The sequence below is a fragment of the Vanellus vanellus genome, assembly GCF_965231255.1.
Source record: "Vanellus vanellus genome assembly, chromosome: 10".
Taxonomy (NCBI): Eukaryota; Metazoa; Chordata; class Aves; order Charadriiformes; family Charadriidae; genus Vanellus; species Vanellus vanellus.
In genome coordinates, this window is record NC_138915.1 from 13,659,057 (window position 1) to 13,675,512 (window position 16,456).

Below are 16,456 nucleotides of genomic sequence, written 5' to 3' on the forward strand. Positions count from 1 at the left end.
AATAGCCCCAGGACAGAAAATTCTTGGTGGGCCTGTGGAAAGCAGATATGGTGGGAGAGTGGCTCACATGGGAGGAGGAGGAGGAGGAGAAGAACTTGCCCCCTCCTTCTCCCAGCTGCACTCTTGGAAGCTGCTGACAAGACCGGAGCTGCCCGGAAAGCCGACCTGCAGGCAGGGGATGCGTCCCCGCTCAGGCCAAGTCCCCTGGCACAGCCACGTCTGCCAGCGCGGTTTCCCAGGACAGAGGCATGCTTATGCCAGGGAGAAGATGAAGAGACATCCCGCAGAGCTAAGCACAATGGTCCCCCAAATTCCTGTCCTGCCTGCCTTAGCACAAGCAGTGTTTCCTATAACATACACTGCTCTCCTACACACTGAAAAACACACTATAGCTTAATGAGCGAGGAAAATATAACATAAAGGAAGGAGCTTCTCATGGCAAGGGGTGGCCAACCCAAACTCCAGTCATTCTACCCTTGCATCCAAGCATGGGGAGTCAGCCCCTTGCGTTTTGACTCCAATGTCTGTCCGAGGTCAGCCTTGCCAAGGTGCATTTCCCAAAAAGTGAGCAGGTAAACAGCCACTCCCATCCTCCGCTGTCGCTTCCACAGCCCGTCGGTGCTCACCCAGCCCTGCAAATACAGCCAGTCACCTGCAAGGGCACACATGAGCATCCTTCACAGCTTGTGCAGAGGAGTGGCGGAAGGACTGGGAATAGTTCAACACAAATGTGTGGCCAGGGTCTTCTCTCCAACGTTATCTCCCTCTCTTCTAATTTCTTGAGCCATTTGTGACAGCATGCTCTGAAATTATCGTCCGGTAAGATAGCTGCTCTCCAGGGGCACTGGAACTGGGAAAGTCTTAGCTGTGACACATCTGTTTCACAGGCACAGAAAATCTCCTGGGTCTAGCTGAGCTGAGGTGGTTACAAAGTCTGGAAGAAGAAAACAAGCATTCTCTATGCAACAGTGTAAATTCATCAGCGATGACAAAACCACAACCAGAGCAAGCCCAGATCTCGGCGCCGCTGTTTGCATAGCTTTCACACTTACCCTGAGCGCTGCAGCGAGGAGGCTCAGGAAGGGCAGAGCAGGCTGATTTACTCCACCCTGCCATACTACCACCCCCAACAAAGAGCATGGCCCACCTCTAGTCATTATCTTTCCTTCTGCAAGGGTCTCTTACAGGAAGGACGTTTCTCCTCATCTTTCTGTTGAGGTTCCCATTGCCTCCACTGGACTCTCCCCACCCTATAAACGCTGAGTTTATGCTACATGTGTGCTTTTGGTTTATTGTCATAAACACGTACCTTTAGCCTCAGCTCTCATCACCTGGGATCCTGCCTTGTGGTGATGAAGAACTGTATATAAGGAAGGAGAAGAACACAGAAAAAAAAATAATGCAATAAGCAAGCTCAAACGCAGATCCATAAACCTAAATACAGGGCCGGGTAACAGTCAGGTCAGGGATATATTTTTCAACGTAACAAGAGAACTCACTGGCAACACTAGCAGACAACATTTATCAGACTTACATGCGAACCTGCTCGCACTTTTCGCAGAGGCTGGGAAAAAAAGCAGGAAGCTGAAGCTTATTTGAGCAGCTATTATTAGAAATGAAATCTGCTTCCACAAAGCACTATGCTTGCAATTCAAAGCTCTGCCATCCCAGCCTAGCCCGAAGGCTTCGGTGCCCAAGCTATCGCTCCATCACACTGTACCTCTCTGCGGTTGAGCTATGCCCGCAGATAAGTTGTGTGTAGGACCATTCACTCTCTGGTCTCAGATCTCTGATCCGCTGCTGCGATCTAACCAGCCCCCCTCAACTCTCCCATGATCTTACCTCTGCTCTTTGCAAAGGCTGAGAAGCAAATACAAAGTGCACTACACTGACTTAGATTCCCACACATGATAAAAGCAATCCATAGGTATGTTTATTACTTAGCAGATTTACGTTTAACTTATTATCAAGTTCGTATCTGGATTGACATTTTACACTTTGTGCTCTTTGTTTAGTTCCAGCATTTTAGCTGAGACCCGTCTTCTGCCCACAAGTACGAGACACAAGAAAGGTCGGGACTGGGGCTTCCCGAGGTGACTCACTCTGCTTCAGAGGGAGCACCCTATGCAGCAGGGCTGCTTTTATTTACATGCCAACTTCCCAGTGCCAGGCTTACTTGCTTGTTCTTCGGGAAGCTGTCTCAAAGAACTTTGTCCTAGAGGCCACTCTGCAAAGAGAACAAGAGAAGTCACTCCAGTTATCTGTTAAGGCAATTTGACAACTAGATCTCATCTGTGCCAGGGAAAAGAAGAGTAGCATTAGCAGACACTGAAGACAATCACCTTCTAATGATGTCTTTTCTGTTGAGGCAGCTCCTCGTGCTGCCAGCTCCATTCCCCTCTGCCTTCACACTGCCCTGGCCAGGCAGCCTTTATCTAACTGGAATGATTATTTCCATGCTCTCGCTTATAATCAATCCTACATGCTGGTTTATAAACCTGCAGCCATGACTTTTTACAACCTCTCCTTCAGTTTTTGCCTGCTTCATATTTAGCTTTCAACTGTCCTCACAGAAAGAAAAGTTTTAACAAGTGATCCAGGAGAGCAAAGACAAGGCCTGTTTCTGCCCTGCAGGTTCAGAGCTGAACCTCACGGCACCGTTGCTGGGCTAAGGAGTGAAAACGCTGGACTTTTTGATCATCTGCAGCTTTACTGGGGGGTCTCCACAGAGAGCAAGGGCCCACGCAGAGTGAACTCGGGAGCTCTCCCATGGCAGGCGCTTCCCCCAGGACCACTGCCAGAGATGGTCACTGGCTGGCTGCGTGGTTTCCACAGTACAGAGGCACTTCAGCTCACGACAAATGTTTTTGCACCTCGTGTCACTATGGGCAGGGTGAGGCCCCGCAGGGTGGCCCACACACACCCCAGGGCTGTGGCGCGGTGGCAGAGCACCGGATGAAGGGCGTTAAGCACACACTTGAGGTGCTGCCCTGCTCAGATGGCAGGGGAACGAAATGCGCATCTCTTTGCTGGATGCGCAGCAGCAGCAGCAAAGTCCACAGCAGCACCCAGGTTACAGCCTCCCGACCAACCGGTCCTGGATGCTGGGCTGAGATCCTTGTGTATTTAGTTACCCTTTTTTCTTTTTTTTTTTTTAATTCCCATTGAAAGAGATGGGATTTCTGTCTCTTTAAAATCTGAAAGAAATCTGATGATGAAGCTGAACTCCATCCAATTTCCCTATGAGAGATCCAAGCTGGATCTTGTCCTTCCTGGGGAAGCATCTCATTTGGGAGGCTTGCTCAGAGCCCTGCAGGGAGAGGTTCTCCAGCTTCACTGACATGAAAAACAGCAGAGAAGGTGATGGGACAAAGCTCAGCCACAGGGCGGTACTTGAGAAGGTCCAGAGCTCTGTTTTTCCTGTGTGTGTTTGCCTTTGTTATGGCCACGCTCTCCTCCCAGGCCCTGCCCTCTGCACAGCTTGTCCAACATCATGTTCAAACCCATGCTTGCATCAATATTGAAGACGACATCCACGGGCTCCAGCCATTGTATACCACCAGCGCTGGAAACCAACACGGTATTTCTCCTCCTCCTCTTCCAAAATTCCTGGCAGGTGACAACAGCTCCTACTCCTGCTACTCGGGCTGACCTCGTCCCCCCGCACACTCCCCAAGCCCCTGGGTGCTGGCAGCTCCCTCGGGCTGAGCGCCCCATCCTGGGTACCGTGTGCCTCGCAGGACTGCTGACTTACACAGATGAAGGCATCTCTTCTGCTGTTCCTGCTATCAGATCCGGCCTCTGCTCCAGTCTCGGAGGGACAGGAGTCCTGCACGGTGGGTCCGGAGGTCTCACAGGGGGACGCATTATCACGGGTTTATCGCCATGGGATCGTGGCTTAGGGACACCGTCGTACTCGCCTGCAAGGTTGAGGATTGCAAACACTGAGTACGAAGCTTTGGTGGAGGGCTAGATGTTTATGAAGAGGCACTATGCAAGTTAGTGGGCTTAGTTCTATCTGTCCGTCTATCTGTCCACCCCAACATCCTCTCTTCAACAGCAACCAATAGCCGGAATTTAGGGAAAGAGCCCCAGGAAAAGGCAGTTCCCATTCTGCCTGTCCCAGCACAGACTTCCTGGCACTAGAGAGAGGGGCTGATGCTGGACCCTGTGATAACAAACTTTCTATAGCTGCTGATTGCAAAGATGATACTGCCTGGGAACAAACAAGTTTTCTTAAACAAAACCTGTGCTGTGCTGCTCTTCAAAAGTGAGAGGAATAGCACAAATTGGCAATCCCTGCAGTTGGGGGCTGCTGCTTCTCCGACCTTTTATCTCAGACAGTGGCACTACCTGTTCTCTCCCGGCTTTCTGCTCTGCTCACAGGAGCTCCTGCCTTGGCTGCTTTTCTTCCCCAAGATCCAGCCGACCTCGTTATTCACTTAACCCTTGAAAGTTTTCAAGGGTCAAGTGAATAAATGCCAAATTTACCTGACACCCCTGGTGACCCCACGCCTTCCCTCCCGCGCCTGGACCTCCAGAGCATGTTTCCGCAGGGCAGCAATGCTTGCGATCTTCTCATCTGGCCATTTACATGGCTCAAAACCATCTTAAGGGCTGGGTTTCTGCCCTTCCAATTTAGACATTTCTATGGCTAGAGAGTCCTGTTTCTGATTAGAAATAAGTCAAAGATGTTTTTTCTCTTCGGTAAGATAATAACTGCTGCAACCACTTAACCGAGGCTTTGTCAACCTCTTAGTTACTGAACCTTATTATATCCTGTTCTGCTAGCTCAAACACCAGTCCTTAACTAACTCTCTTCCATACTTGCATTTTTAAATTCTGATCATAAATTTTCTCCTTGGTAAGCTGTGTAAGTCAGCAAAAGGCCTGTTTTCTAATCCTTCAGCCTATACTTCTTCTTGGTTTCTCCACTTTTTCAAAATTATCCCCAAACTGCACACGTTAAAGCTCTACACAGCATTCTAGCACTGACTTGCAAGCATCAACACAGAGGTAATATAACTTTATTACTACGTCATTGTTCTTCTGTATGCATGTGTCTAAGGATCAACACAGCCAGTTTTATTACGCTGTGTGTCCAGGACATGCTGTCAGCACACCATGTGTGATAATGCAAAACTGTAATACCTAGAAGCACTAAATGCAGTTGGCATATAAGCCGACTTTAAAAGCTATCTTACTCTCCCAAAGGCAGATTTCCACCTACCATTTATGTGACAAATTTAAATTAAGCCAGCAGTGTCAGTGAGATGAATTTGATGTTGGTGCTACCGAGCCAGGCCTTTCTTCTTTCTCTCTGTTGCTCATGGGAGTCATTTATCAAGAATGCAGCCCTGGTTTTATTTTCTAAATACAGGACTGTGAAGCTGTCAGGGTATGACACCATCTGAAAAGCACTGGAAAGTGCACAGGAAAAGCTGGCAAATTGCAGAGAGCAATACATCTTTTGTTATGGCCATCGTCTCGAGTATTTTATAAAACAGCACCAAATACCTGCTGTTACAGCAATGCTGTCCCACCACCAGCTCCCTGGCATTGCAGGGGAGCATGTCTACAGGCACACTGATACACAAACGCCTACCTGCCTTCCTCCACTGAAACGGACGACGCCAGCTGGCCCCAAACTAATTATTTCTGTAATAAATTTCTGTATAAAGCTTACTAGAACACAAATAATAATCATTATTTATATTTAACACCGATGGCTGAACTGTTGAAATAAACATTGCTAGTAAAGCCTCGGTACGTCAGAACCTGTCACAGGGGGCCTGACAGATAAAATGACCAGAAATTAAAATGTGAAAGACACTTTTGCCATTTTCCTCATCTCCGCTGCTGAGAGCGCTGACAATCCAGAGTGCTTACAGCTGGTTAGACTGGGTACAAATTGCTTTGGGTTTAGTGATGTTTATATCACTACTCAAGCCTGAATTTTATGGGTCCACTAAGTCAGGTCGAGGGCTGAGTACGCAGCGGCTCAGCTGCCACGCAGAAAGCCTGCTTCAGCTGACACCGGTGCCACCTGCCTGGCTCACCAGAGGAGGGACAGCACCGGCGCTGGCACCAGCACCGGCACGGTGCTCTGCAGGCTGCTCCGAAACCCCACGGCAGCTGCACCCCCAGTAAGGAGCAGACCAAAACTACCACTGTCTGAAATAAAATAGGACAACTCAGGAGGCCGAGGCTGGATCACACTCTCGGGCTGCGGGCCCGTGCCCACATCTCACGCTATTCTGGTCTCCCAACCCCTCTTGCTGAGCTACATCAAGAGGACTTAAGGCGAGATGCCCACCACCCGCTCTGGCTGTCCTGGCGCGGGGTGCGCAGCGGGGAGGGCTGGCTCGGGCGCCTCCAGCTCTCCCTGGGAGAACAGCACTCCTTCTGCCTCGCTTCAGCTGGGACCCCGCAGGAGCCACAGCCCCGGGCACACGCTCACCCTCTCTGCCATAGATCCCTGGCCGGGGAGCCGGTCTCCTGGCCTGGAGCGTGGAGGTCCTCAGGGCAGGGCTGGCCACCACCCCATTGGCAGTCTTGCCGGCCGGCTTCGCTCCTCCGTCCTGCAGCCTGGCCACCATCTTCCCCACCTCCGCCTCGGCACGTGGGTCCGGCCGGCCTTCGGCAGGGGGACGCCCCGGCTCCTCTCCCCCTGGCCGGGGCGCGGGCAGGCGGCTGCGGTGCAGTGGCTTGGGGACCTCCGCGCCAACGCTGCTGCTGCCGTTGGGGGTCTGGCCGTGCCGGTCTGCTGCGGAGCCAAGGGGACAGACAGCCATCGGGTTAGGAAGCAGCACAGAGGCGTCGCAGTCTCTGCCCCGCGGCAGCGCAGAACTCTGCCCAGCTCTGCCCAGCTCCTGCGGTACCGAGGGACAAGCACGCCCGCGGCACGCGGTGGGGGATCGACAGACCCTCACCCTGAGCAAAATACAAATAGTGAGTGGCTCACGCAAGTGCTGAGGAATAAAGACAACTGAAACAATGTTGAATATCACAGAATACACTTATGGGCTTCTTTTAAATTTCCAGTGCTCTTGCTCATGAGAAGTTTTGTACCTTGCTTTTATGTCCCTCCAAAAAGAATTTGTTGCATCCCTCTTGCTGTGCTAGAGACCCAGGCACAGGATGCAGAAGCACTGCTATGAAATTGATTGCACCCTGCAGCCTTGGGGCAGTCAAATGCTAATGTTTCTGCTCCCACATCAAAGAAACATTGAAATGCAAGGCCATCTAACACTACATGAGCGGTCTTGTGATTTTCAAGAGCAATTTGAATCAATCATGTTTTACCAGTGCCAAAAAGTACACGTGTAGTATTAAGTCTAAAACATCACCAAAGCTCTGAAAACTGTTACAGAGAAAAAGACTTCTCATCTCTTTTGGTGATGATGTGATCTAAGGCACAGCTTGCAATGACAATTAGAGCAAATTGGGTGCAGAGAGAAACATGATTTTAAATGGATGTGCCCTTCAACATGATAATAAGGGCCTTAACATTTCCTTACAACTAAATGAATTTAACAGCAGAGTTGTACTTGGTCTAGAAAATACTGTCACTGGGCCCTGAAAAAGTGCTTCAGTGTTCTTGCCCTGGATGTAAAATTGCCAGCGGCTGAGCCAGCCCTGCAGACCCTCTCGGGACTGATGCGCTCTGGCAGGACAAGCCTCCAGCAGCATGCAGCCACCCCAGCCCAGGCACACCCGCCCCCATCCCACCAACTCTGCTCCTCAGTTTTATTTCCATCACTTCGTAGCCTCTGAAGCTGCAAAACCTTTCCACTGGGCTTCTCATATGCAAGAACCAGTCTTAGTTTAGCTAACAGAGAATGCTGCAAGTAACAGAAATAAGAAATCACTACGGAGTTCGAGTTGTGAGTTGATGCAACTTATGTGTGAGTATTTTTTTGCTTTCCTTTCCCACCGAACAACAGAACTCACTGTCTGCCGTGTTCACGGCCTGGGAAATGCAATCCTGCTATTGTTATCTCCATTGCTCCTGGAAAGGTGTTAAAAGAAACAGGAGGGGTGAGAGGCAGGTAAGGCATCAGTGAACAGCTGGACTGACCTCCACTTTCTTCCACAGAAGCACCGAAGAAGACAGGTCTTTCCCTCAGAGGACGTTTGGAAATGGTGATGGGTTTGTGCCGCCGGGCAGCTACCCTGGGAGGAGGCACCGGAGGGGCGGTGGTGTCTTCTGGGGGGCCAGAGTAGATCTGTAAAGACAGACACGTTTAGACGACCCTCCCATCCCACCAGGTTGAACGACATCCTCAGAGGCTCGCCTCGTTAACTTGGTGTCATTAAAAGGCACCTCGCAGCAGAGTATGGCATTAGGAGGTTGAGCCACACCAGGAGCACAGACCCAGCTCCTGCACGGCAAGCGGCCACCCTTTGCCAAGGGTTGCCCTGCTCCTCTCTGCTCTCCAGCAGGCACAGAGGCCATCTATGGCCCGAAACATCTCTGACTGACCCAGGAGGACTGGAAAAGCCAGGGCTGCTCCAAAATACCCCAACCAGCCGCAGCCCACGAGAACCTGGCAGGGCCCTTGCAGCCCTGCGACCCCCAGCTCCTCCAGTCTCTCCGGAGAGGGACAGCACGGTGCCCACCAGCCGCTCTGAAAGGTCGGCAGCACTCGGGAAAGCCCCAGCTGCCGGGGCTAGAGAGGGGCTGGAGCTGGGCTGATGCTTTAGTTCTGGTTCTACAGACGCGTCCTGCCGTGAGCTCTCCTACAGACAGGCTGCCTGCTCCGCACCTTGCACACCTACTGCGGCAACTGCAGCGCTAAGCTAATTAACGCAGCAAAATCACGAATATAGACATAACGTGAAGAAGCAAATTATCCTGGAGCAGATGAAGGAAGCTTTGAAGCTGACAGTTTCTGAGAAACATCAAGTTTTCCACACCAGTGAGGCGATACAATCTACAAAAAGCACCCGAACAAACCACCGCATTGTTTTAGATCTAACACTAAAAACCCCTCCAGCTCTTGGCTTACAATGAAGTGTGTGGCACTCTGAAATTATCTTGGATGAAATACTGGCATAAACCCAATGCTGCTACAGAGTTTTATCTCCTTTTCTCACTGGTCATATGGCACCTATTTGGTTTGGTTTAATTTAGAGGTTCTTATTTATGTCAATGTTTTTTTTGAGGGCTGAAAATAATTAAGTCTCTGTGCAGTCTCCTGACGATCTGAAACACGACATTACGGACCAAAACCAACTTTTCTTGTGTTTTTCCCATGAATATTAATTGAACGTATATCAGGCTTTAAAGAGTGAGTTACTGTGCACGGGGTGGCACGGGATGCTGAGACCAGAGGCTGCGCTGCCCGTCCTGGGAGAACGTGGAGCTGGTCCCTTCCCGGCTGTCGGCAGGAGACAGCTCAAGCCCAGAGGATGAGAGTTGGTGCCAGACCCACCAACGAGCAGGGTCACCGCTCCCTCGATGCAAGCTTTGTTATGGAAGAACAATTTTATCGTGTCACCCAGAAAAATTTTTAAATGAAGAGATTAACATTCTGATTTGATTAAGTGCGCCATTTTTGTAATTTAAACCAAATGTATGTTCTTTCTTCTCCCAGCCAAAGAGCAGTACTGGGAAATCAAGATGGTGGATGAGAGAGAAAAACATCCCCCAGTTTTAACCTTCTTGATCCCAAAGATCTCCGGCTTTGCTCCTGACTTACTCTGCCCCACTCTGCACGAAGGGAGGAGGAACGTCACACTCTGCAGCTGCCCGTGTGGCTCTCGGGGCATTTAGGGCAAAGACGCCGATCTGGTCACTTCAGTTGCTTTTCTTTCCCCGTTCGGTGACATGGCGTGGCTGCTGAAGCTTAATGCCAGCAGGGGCTCTGCCCTTTTGCAGGAGCAGTACATTCTCTCCCCTCCAAAATACAAAGTCCAGTGCGTTCTCCCTGCCCGGATTCAGAGGAATTTGCTGTGACATTAACAGCACTTGATTTAAAAGCAGCAGCTCATGTGTTAGTAAAATAGCAAAGGTTTACCTGCAGCAGGGCAATTTTTTGGAAACATCAACCTCATTCCTATATATTGACAAGCGTTCAATGCTGTTTTCTAAAGAAAAAAGCATTAAGTTCCCCATGGATGCTTATACAGGTACCACAGACTGCTGTTTTCATGAGATACTTTTCAACATCTGAAAACCATTGCTAAACCCCACCGCAAACTACTCTTTGTAAGATGTGGGTGCAGCCTCTGCTTGGCTTCTGCCTTCTAAATGAAAATCCAACTTAAACAACTTGAAGGTACAAAGATATTGACAGACCCTCATATTTAGAAGGTTTGTACAGTGAAGAAGGTGTTTCCAGAGCGATCAACTTATTTAATTTAACCATGGCACTGAAATATAAGCTGTGGAAACAGTAATAATCCACAAAGTCTTCATGAATAGTTACTTTGTCCTTAGAATCTTCATATTGCATGATATAAACCATATCCCTCTCTTCCTCCAGACTCATTTAGAATGTTTGCTCATGTGTGAGCTGAAGACACTTTCACCGCTGACACTGAACTTACAAGCTCAATCTAATAAATGTTACTAACTTAACCTTATTGGTAAAGAAATGAAAAGCAAGCAAAGAGATGTCTGGCTTAATTAAAGATTTAATTCCAGCTCTTAGAGGTGGCAGTGTAAATCGTGTGTTGACTCAGTTTGCACCACAGGCTCTAAAAGAGGGGAGGTCAGAAGCTCAGTTCTGAAGCAAGTTGTGTGAGGATCTCAACGCACAAACAATTCACTGTTTTGCTGTGGGAACTTATTAAAAGTGTTTGCAGAGACCTACAAAGAGACTGGCATGTGATTTTCATTAGCTTCTTGAGCGGATACTCAAAAGTGTTTCTGAGCTCTTTCATCTCGTTTCTCTGGTTCCAGTCCTTGGCACCGCAACTGACTCCCACACCACCCATCTGGTCCCTGTTTGGTTGCTCTGACTCCACATCCACTTTTGCAGGAATCTTTCTCTTTCAGCTTCAGCCTCCTCTTTCTTTCCCGAAAATGGAGCTCCAGTTCCGCATACATGCTGCTCTGTCTGCTGGGAGTGCTATCCCATCTCCCTCACAGCAAGCAACATCCTTTAAAGGATGGCTTCAAACCTTCTCTACCTCTAAGACATCAGAGATCGTTTGGACACTCTGTGATGTAAAGTATTATGAAAAGCTGAAGGACCAAACTCCCTCCTTTGAACCTAGCGCTGTTAGTAGGAAAGCAATCTGGTCCCTGGTATGCTGATCTGAACGCAAATGCTGCTCAAGTTTTTAAGTATTAACATACAGCTCTATCATCCTCCAGCCACCCTGAAAACCCTAAGCCATTATATCAGTTATGCGGAGAAAGTGCTAATACAGAAGACAGTGGAATATTCTGCTTTCCATCAGGAGACAAACTGCCACGTGACAAAAAGCTGTTCTCCACATATGAACCTTCAGCGCCCACCACAGCAGACTAATCCGGACTGTGCCTTTAGGCCATGCTTTCAGACAAAAACATTCAGCAAGGTCCCATGAAAGGGAAATGCTGCTGGAGCCTCGCTAGGGCACACTGCCCTGTGCAGAGCACTGCCCCAACACAACGGGCACCGGCCGCTTGCCAGAGTCTGCTCTGATACCTCCACTCCGGGCAGTGGCTCCCCTCCCCAGACCTGCCCACGCCATCGCTGACCTGGATCTGAACAGATCGTACGCACTGCTGAATTATTTTCATCAACCCTTCAATATTTGTCTGCTTTGGGTTTTTTTTCCCTGTATTAATAGTTCTATAGTGTCTCATCTTGGACTGTGCCTGTAGAAATCAGTTATGCTCTGGTCTAGCTCCTGCCTTCAGCAAAGGAAAGCGTAAAGTCCTGCAATGTCCAGGCATAAAATAATGTTGTTTTATTTATCAAAAAAGATTCCTCATATTTAAAAAGAAAAGCAAATATCCCTTGACCCAGAGTTTCCTTTGGAACTAGCTAAAGGCAACAGTGAGGAACAAATCTGCTACTCTTTTTGTTTCCTTCTGAAGCATTTCAGAACAGTATATTATACAAAAAAATCCCAGCCCGTAAGGAGACTCCAGAAGAAGGAGCCAGAGCTCTACATTGTTGCCACAGCAACAGTTTGCACGAACATGATGGAGCAGCCAGAAGCTGCATGGAGGTGCTCCTGGGGCTGCCACCTGTACCTTCCCAAAGTGCTCGATGAGGATCTCAACTACTATGTTTTGGAACTTGATGTTCATCATCGCTGCCACGGTGTCCTCCTGTGCTCGCATGAGCGTAGGTCCAAATATCACCCCCATGTTAGATGGGGACATCAGATTCTCTCGGCTGTGCTCACATATGCTGCGGAGAGGAAGGAAAGAAGGAATAGGGTTTGGTTCGATTTGTTTTTTTTGAAACATATCTTATTCCAAGCAATAAAAAAGGACACAGTAAGAATCAGTCATTCAATTTTCTTCATTTCGTTTCAGCAGAATTTGTTTCCCAGTCCTACCAGAGATAAAACATGTCTCTCGCTATGACACGCGTGTTTGGCTAGGACAACTGTCTGGGAGAGCAACATGCTGACAGCGTTTGTATTTGATCCCTTTCCACTCCTAGCTCCTCTTTTAACTCTGCAATCAAAAGTCATCTGCGCAACACATACACAAAAGGAATCATTTAAATTGGAATATCCTATTTCTCTAGTACTGACTTTTGGCTTTAATTCTTCCTCTCTCTGAAGGAGGAGGACTGAATGTAGGGAGCACACTGGAGGGTTTCAATAAATCTCTACACAGCATCTTCCTTCTGAAAGAACCACCATTTTCACAGAACAGAGCTCGCTCTGTCCAGCAGCCTTCAAGCTCTGGAGGAACGTGCCAGCCTGCGGAGCAGCACCAGTTGATGACTGAAGTATTAACCACCTAGGTGGGCACTACCTGTTTCCAGAAGTGGACCAGAGGAGAGAGACTCTGATGCTGACATGTAATGAATTTTGGATTTGCCCTGTAGCTCTGGTGTTAAAGAGGTTTCTGACAGCATGAAGGGGAGAGGGAACAGAATTTAAGTGTAAACACTTTAAGGAATAAACAGAATGATCACAAGTACGGTGTTAGCTTAATTGGACTGCACACCAAACACACTCAGCTCTGCCACTTACGCAGAAAGGTTTCTAAAAACCACACAAACATGTGCGTGGAAGGCTGGAAGCAGATGGCAGGCAGGATCCCCCAACCAGCCCTTTTCGCCCCAAGGAGGGGCATGGCACTAAGGGCCAAGCAGTCACCTTTGAGTGTTAGAGCGTGACACTCCCAGATCAGCCCTGCTTATTTCTGAAACAGCCCAGTTTTGAAAATGTCTTCTCCAAAGGTCCAGAGCAAGCCCTGTCATAAAAAAGCCATTGCTTCTCCAAGCCCTGGTCCTTCCTGACCTGCACACAGATTGCTCCCTTGCTTTTGAGCTTCAGCGTGGCTCGTCACAAGCCTCTCTCCCTGCTGCACCCCTGCTCCTCCCTGGGGTGGAGAGGGCAGAGCTTCCACACTGAGCCTTTGTGTTTGGTGTGACAAGGAGGCAGAAAAATACCCATTTCCCAATGCCGTGCTGGTGCCATTACTATCAAGTAACAGACTTTTTCAGTGGCTCACTGGCAGAAGCACATGGAAGCAGTGCCACTCAGTGCCACCAAACATCCAACGTGCCTGTATGAGAGCAGACTGACATGCTCAAGCCTTCGTGCTGCTCTAAGGGCTCAGGACATTGAAACCATAGAGCTGGAGATAAAGCCAAAGCATGCTTCACGTTCAGCCCATGGGCACAGGTCCTACAGCTGTTCCCAAACTCCAGACATAACATTCTCCTTAACTGAGTGAGAGGTGACAATTTATAGCTCTGCTGTCAGCAGGTATTTTAATTTTAAAATTATTTCCTGCTTGTAAGAAAGGGGATGAAAGTGGCAATTAGAAAGAGAAGCATCACTTAATGCGGTGGGTAGCAAGGATAACCATACCATTTGTGCAGTTCAAACGTAAATTCCTAGGACTGTGGTGGATACAATTTTGCAAACCTGCCACAAAAGAAAGACTTGTTCGGCTAATTCCATTATTCCTCTTACTTTGGCTTTACAGAAAAACGTCTACTTACTTGACAAGGTGTTGTATGAGGAGCTCTAACATCTCTCTGTTCTTGTCAGGTAGTTTATAGACCAGAGCGTGAATGGCTCCCAGCCTGTAATCCAGGTTCTCAGATTCTGGAAAGAAATAGCACAATGAGAAGTTTGTGCCCACCACTTTCAAAGTAAATACATAAGAGAAAGATAAAGCCGAAGAAAACCTACGGGAGCTGTTCCTGCTGCAATGTAGTGTTGGCTGGCTAAACCCGTCGATGGGAAGCAGAAGGAAAGTGAGATTACATAGCAACAGGGTAATCGTTGTGAGAAACAAAATGAAGTGGAAACAGGGAGAAACGAAGCTTGAAAGGGAGCTCGGGGTTCTACTCTGTCTCTGAGCACAGCTGGGGAAACAGGCTGGGCATGGCCAGATACTCCCCTTCGCACCCTCGCCCCGCGCACCAGCGCACCTGGGGAACACACGGCCTCTCTGCCGGGTATCTTATCAGCCCGGATAGCCGTAACAGTGAGCAACGTGGTAAAATGTCCTAAAGGGAAAAAAATGGAGTCCCTGACCCAAAGAGGTCACCCTCAGAAGCATAAATAATCCAGAAACAATAAAATACTCAGCGTGAAAAGAATAGTGTGGGATCTTGGTAGCTGGGAAGCTTAATGGTGCAAGTTTCTGAAGGGAGGGTAGGGAAGGGATTATGGTTTTGCACATACCCAGCCATCATTGGTTTAACCAGTTCTGAAACTACTAAATCTTGGGTTTGAGCACGATCAGTAGGTGGCGGAAAATTTTCCTTGCCAAGTAAGAACAAGTGTTATTAATTCCCCAGAGGTCCAAACTGAGGAGAGGCGGGTGCTTTCCTACCCCCCTGTTGACTTCAAGGAGGCATGGTGATGGGAAGGATGCTTTAAGCCAAAACGTTTCTGAGTGCGCCATAAATTTCCAAATGCCAGTACTCTCATGCTGAGGGAGATGACCAACTCCCTCTAGTCTCCATCTCAGCATGCTTGCTCTCAACACGCTCTGAGGATGCAGCCAGTTCAGAATAATTATGGCTTATTTGAAATGGCCATAACAACAGGACAGCCGAGGGCTGGCTGGTTTAGCACAGGCGATGCCCTGTCAGTATACCCATGTTACTGGGCTAATTTCAGTTAATACTGGCTGTGGCTCGGTCCCAAGAACTGCAGCAGAAAAAATGTCCTTCACCTACTCGTAGACACTTTGGATTCAACATCCCAGGACAAATTTCACTACCTAAAGGGAGCACCTATCTATCTGTGTGGCAACAGCACATCCTGTTCCCTCACAGGTTTTAAAATAAAAACATTAATAATATTGAGAAACAATTCTTCTGGGACAGTTGTGCTGATTTCAGGTTAGTTGACATCCCCTGGTTCTCCAGACCCTCCAAGAGCATGAAACTGTTAGAAGGAAGAGCATTGCAACAGCAAAGGAAAGAAGGGAAGAAATACCACCACCACCTCCCTCGCACAATTAAGTACTCAAAAGAGAGGGTCACTCCTCTTTCTACAGGGGGAAGCGGCCGGACACCCCAGTGTCAGGCTGAGGAGCTCTGTCAAGTGATTTTGATGCACACTGGTTGGGGAGAGCAGGGCTGACGACCATCGGCAGGGCAGCAGCGGGACTTACTGGCAGCCAGGACCAACTCTTTGTGGAGCTTGTAGGTCATGACAGGTTCAGACAGGTTCCTGCAATAATCAGAAAGAAAACAGCTCTGGCAGGGCACCATGACCCACTTGCAACTGTTCTCGAAGGACCAACAGGCAAATCTGCTTGCCCTCCAGCACCACCAGTTCCCAGTGGCATCTCCCCCCTATACGGTATTACTTAAACAGCTTTCCCCATGGGATGTGGGGTTTCTACAACACTCATATTTCTCAAAAAATAATACAAAATTAAAAAATCCATTTCTCTTCCCAAAGACTTTGTCATTTCTTTGCCCTTTCCAACAGACAGATGTTAACATCTGGAAGTTCACTCTGCTTTTTGCCTGGATCAGCCCCAAGCTCCTTTGCCCACTCAGGGCAGGTGTGACCTGCAGTGATACCTGAGATAAAACTTCAGTGAGCTGGTAATCGTCTTGATGTCCCAATCACCGCTTTGGAGATCCACATCCCCTGGACATTTTGGATCTGGAGGAAGAACAAAATGGCTTTAAAATAAGGTCCATTTTGAGGTTGTTAATAAACAGCACTCTCAGGGAGGGTACGCTCTCGAGACAAACGGAGCTACAGCAGCACGTGAAGAAGGAAGCTGCTGATTCTCAAGGTTGGGAAAAGCAGAACAACAGTACCAGCATCAGTATTTTGGACAGGCTGA

At 48.6% G+C, this 16,456-nt stretch overlaps 1 protein-coding gene across 1 annotated transcript in view; it reads right to left on the reverse strand.

The window, feature by feature from the left end:
• Window positions 1-555: 555 nt before the first annotated feature.
• The window catches only part of OPHN1 (oligophrenin 1), a gene marked incomplete at its 5' end in the record, with an annotated part of 68,948 nt that continues 53,047 nt past the window's right edge, over window positions 556-16,456 (reverse strand). Inside the window, 10 exons of the mRNA XM_082488096.1 lie at window positions 556-934; window positions 1,310-1,360; window positions 2,177-2,227; window positions 3,755-3,920; window positions 6,461-6,766; window positions 8,081-8,228; window positions 12,197-12,356; window positions 14,136-14,241; window positions 15,767-15,825; window positions 16,185-16,269. Of these exons, the coding sequence (XP_082344222.1) occupies window positions 1,318-1,360; window positions 2,177-2,227; window positions 3,755-3,920; window positions 6,461-6,766; window positions 8,081-8,228; window positions 12,197-12,356; window positions 14,136-14,241; window positions 15,767-15,825; window positions 16,185-16,269 (1,124 nt within the window). The 3' untranslated portion in view covers window positions 556-934; window positions 1,310-1,317. The remainder of the gene's footprint in view (window positions 935-1,309; window positions 1,361-2,176; window positions 2,228-3,754; window positions 3,921-6,460; window positions 6,767-8,080; window positions 8,229-12,196; window positions 12,357-14,135; window positions 14,242-15,766; window positions 15,826-16,184; window positions 16,270-16,456) is intronic.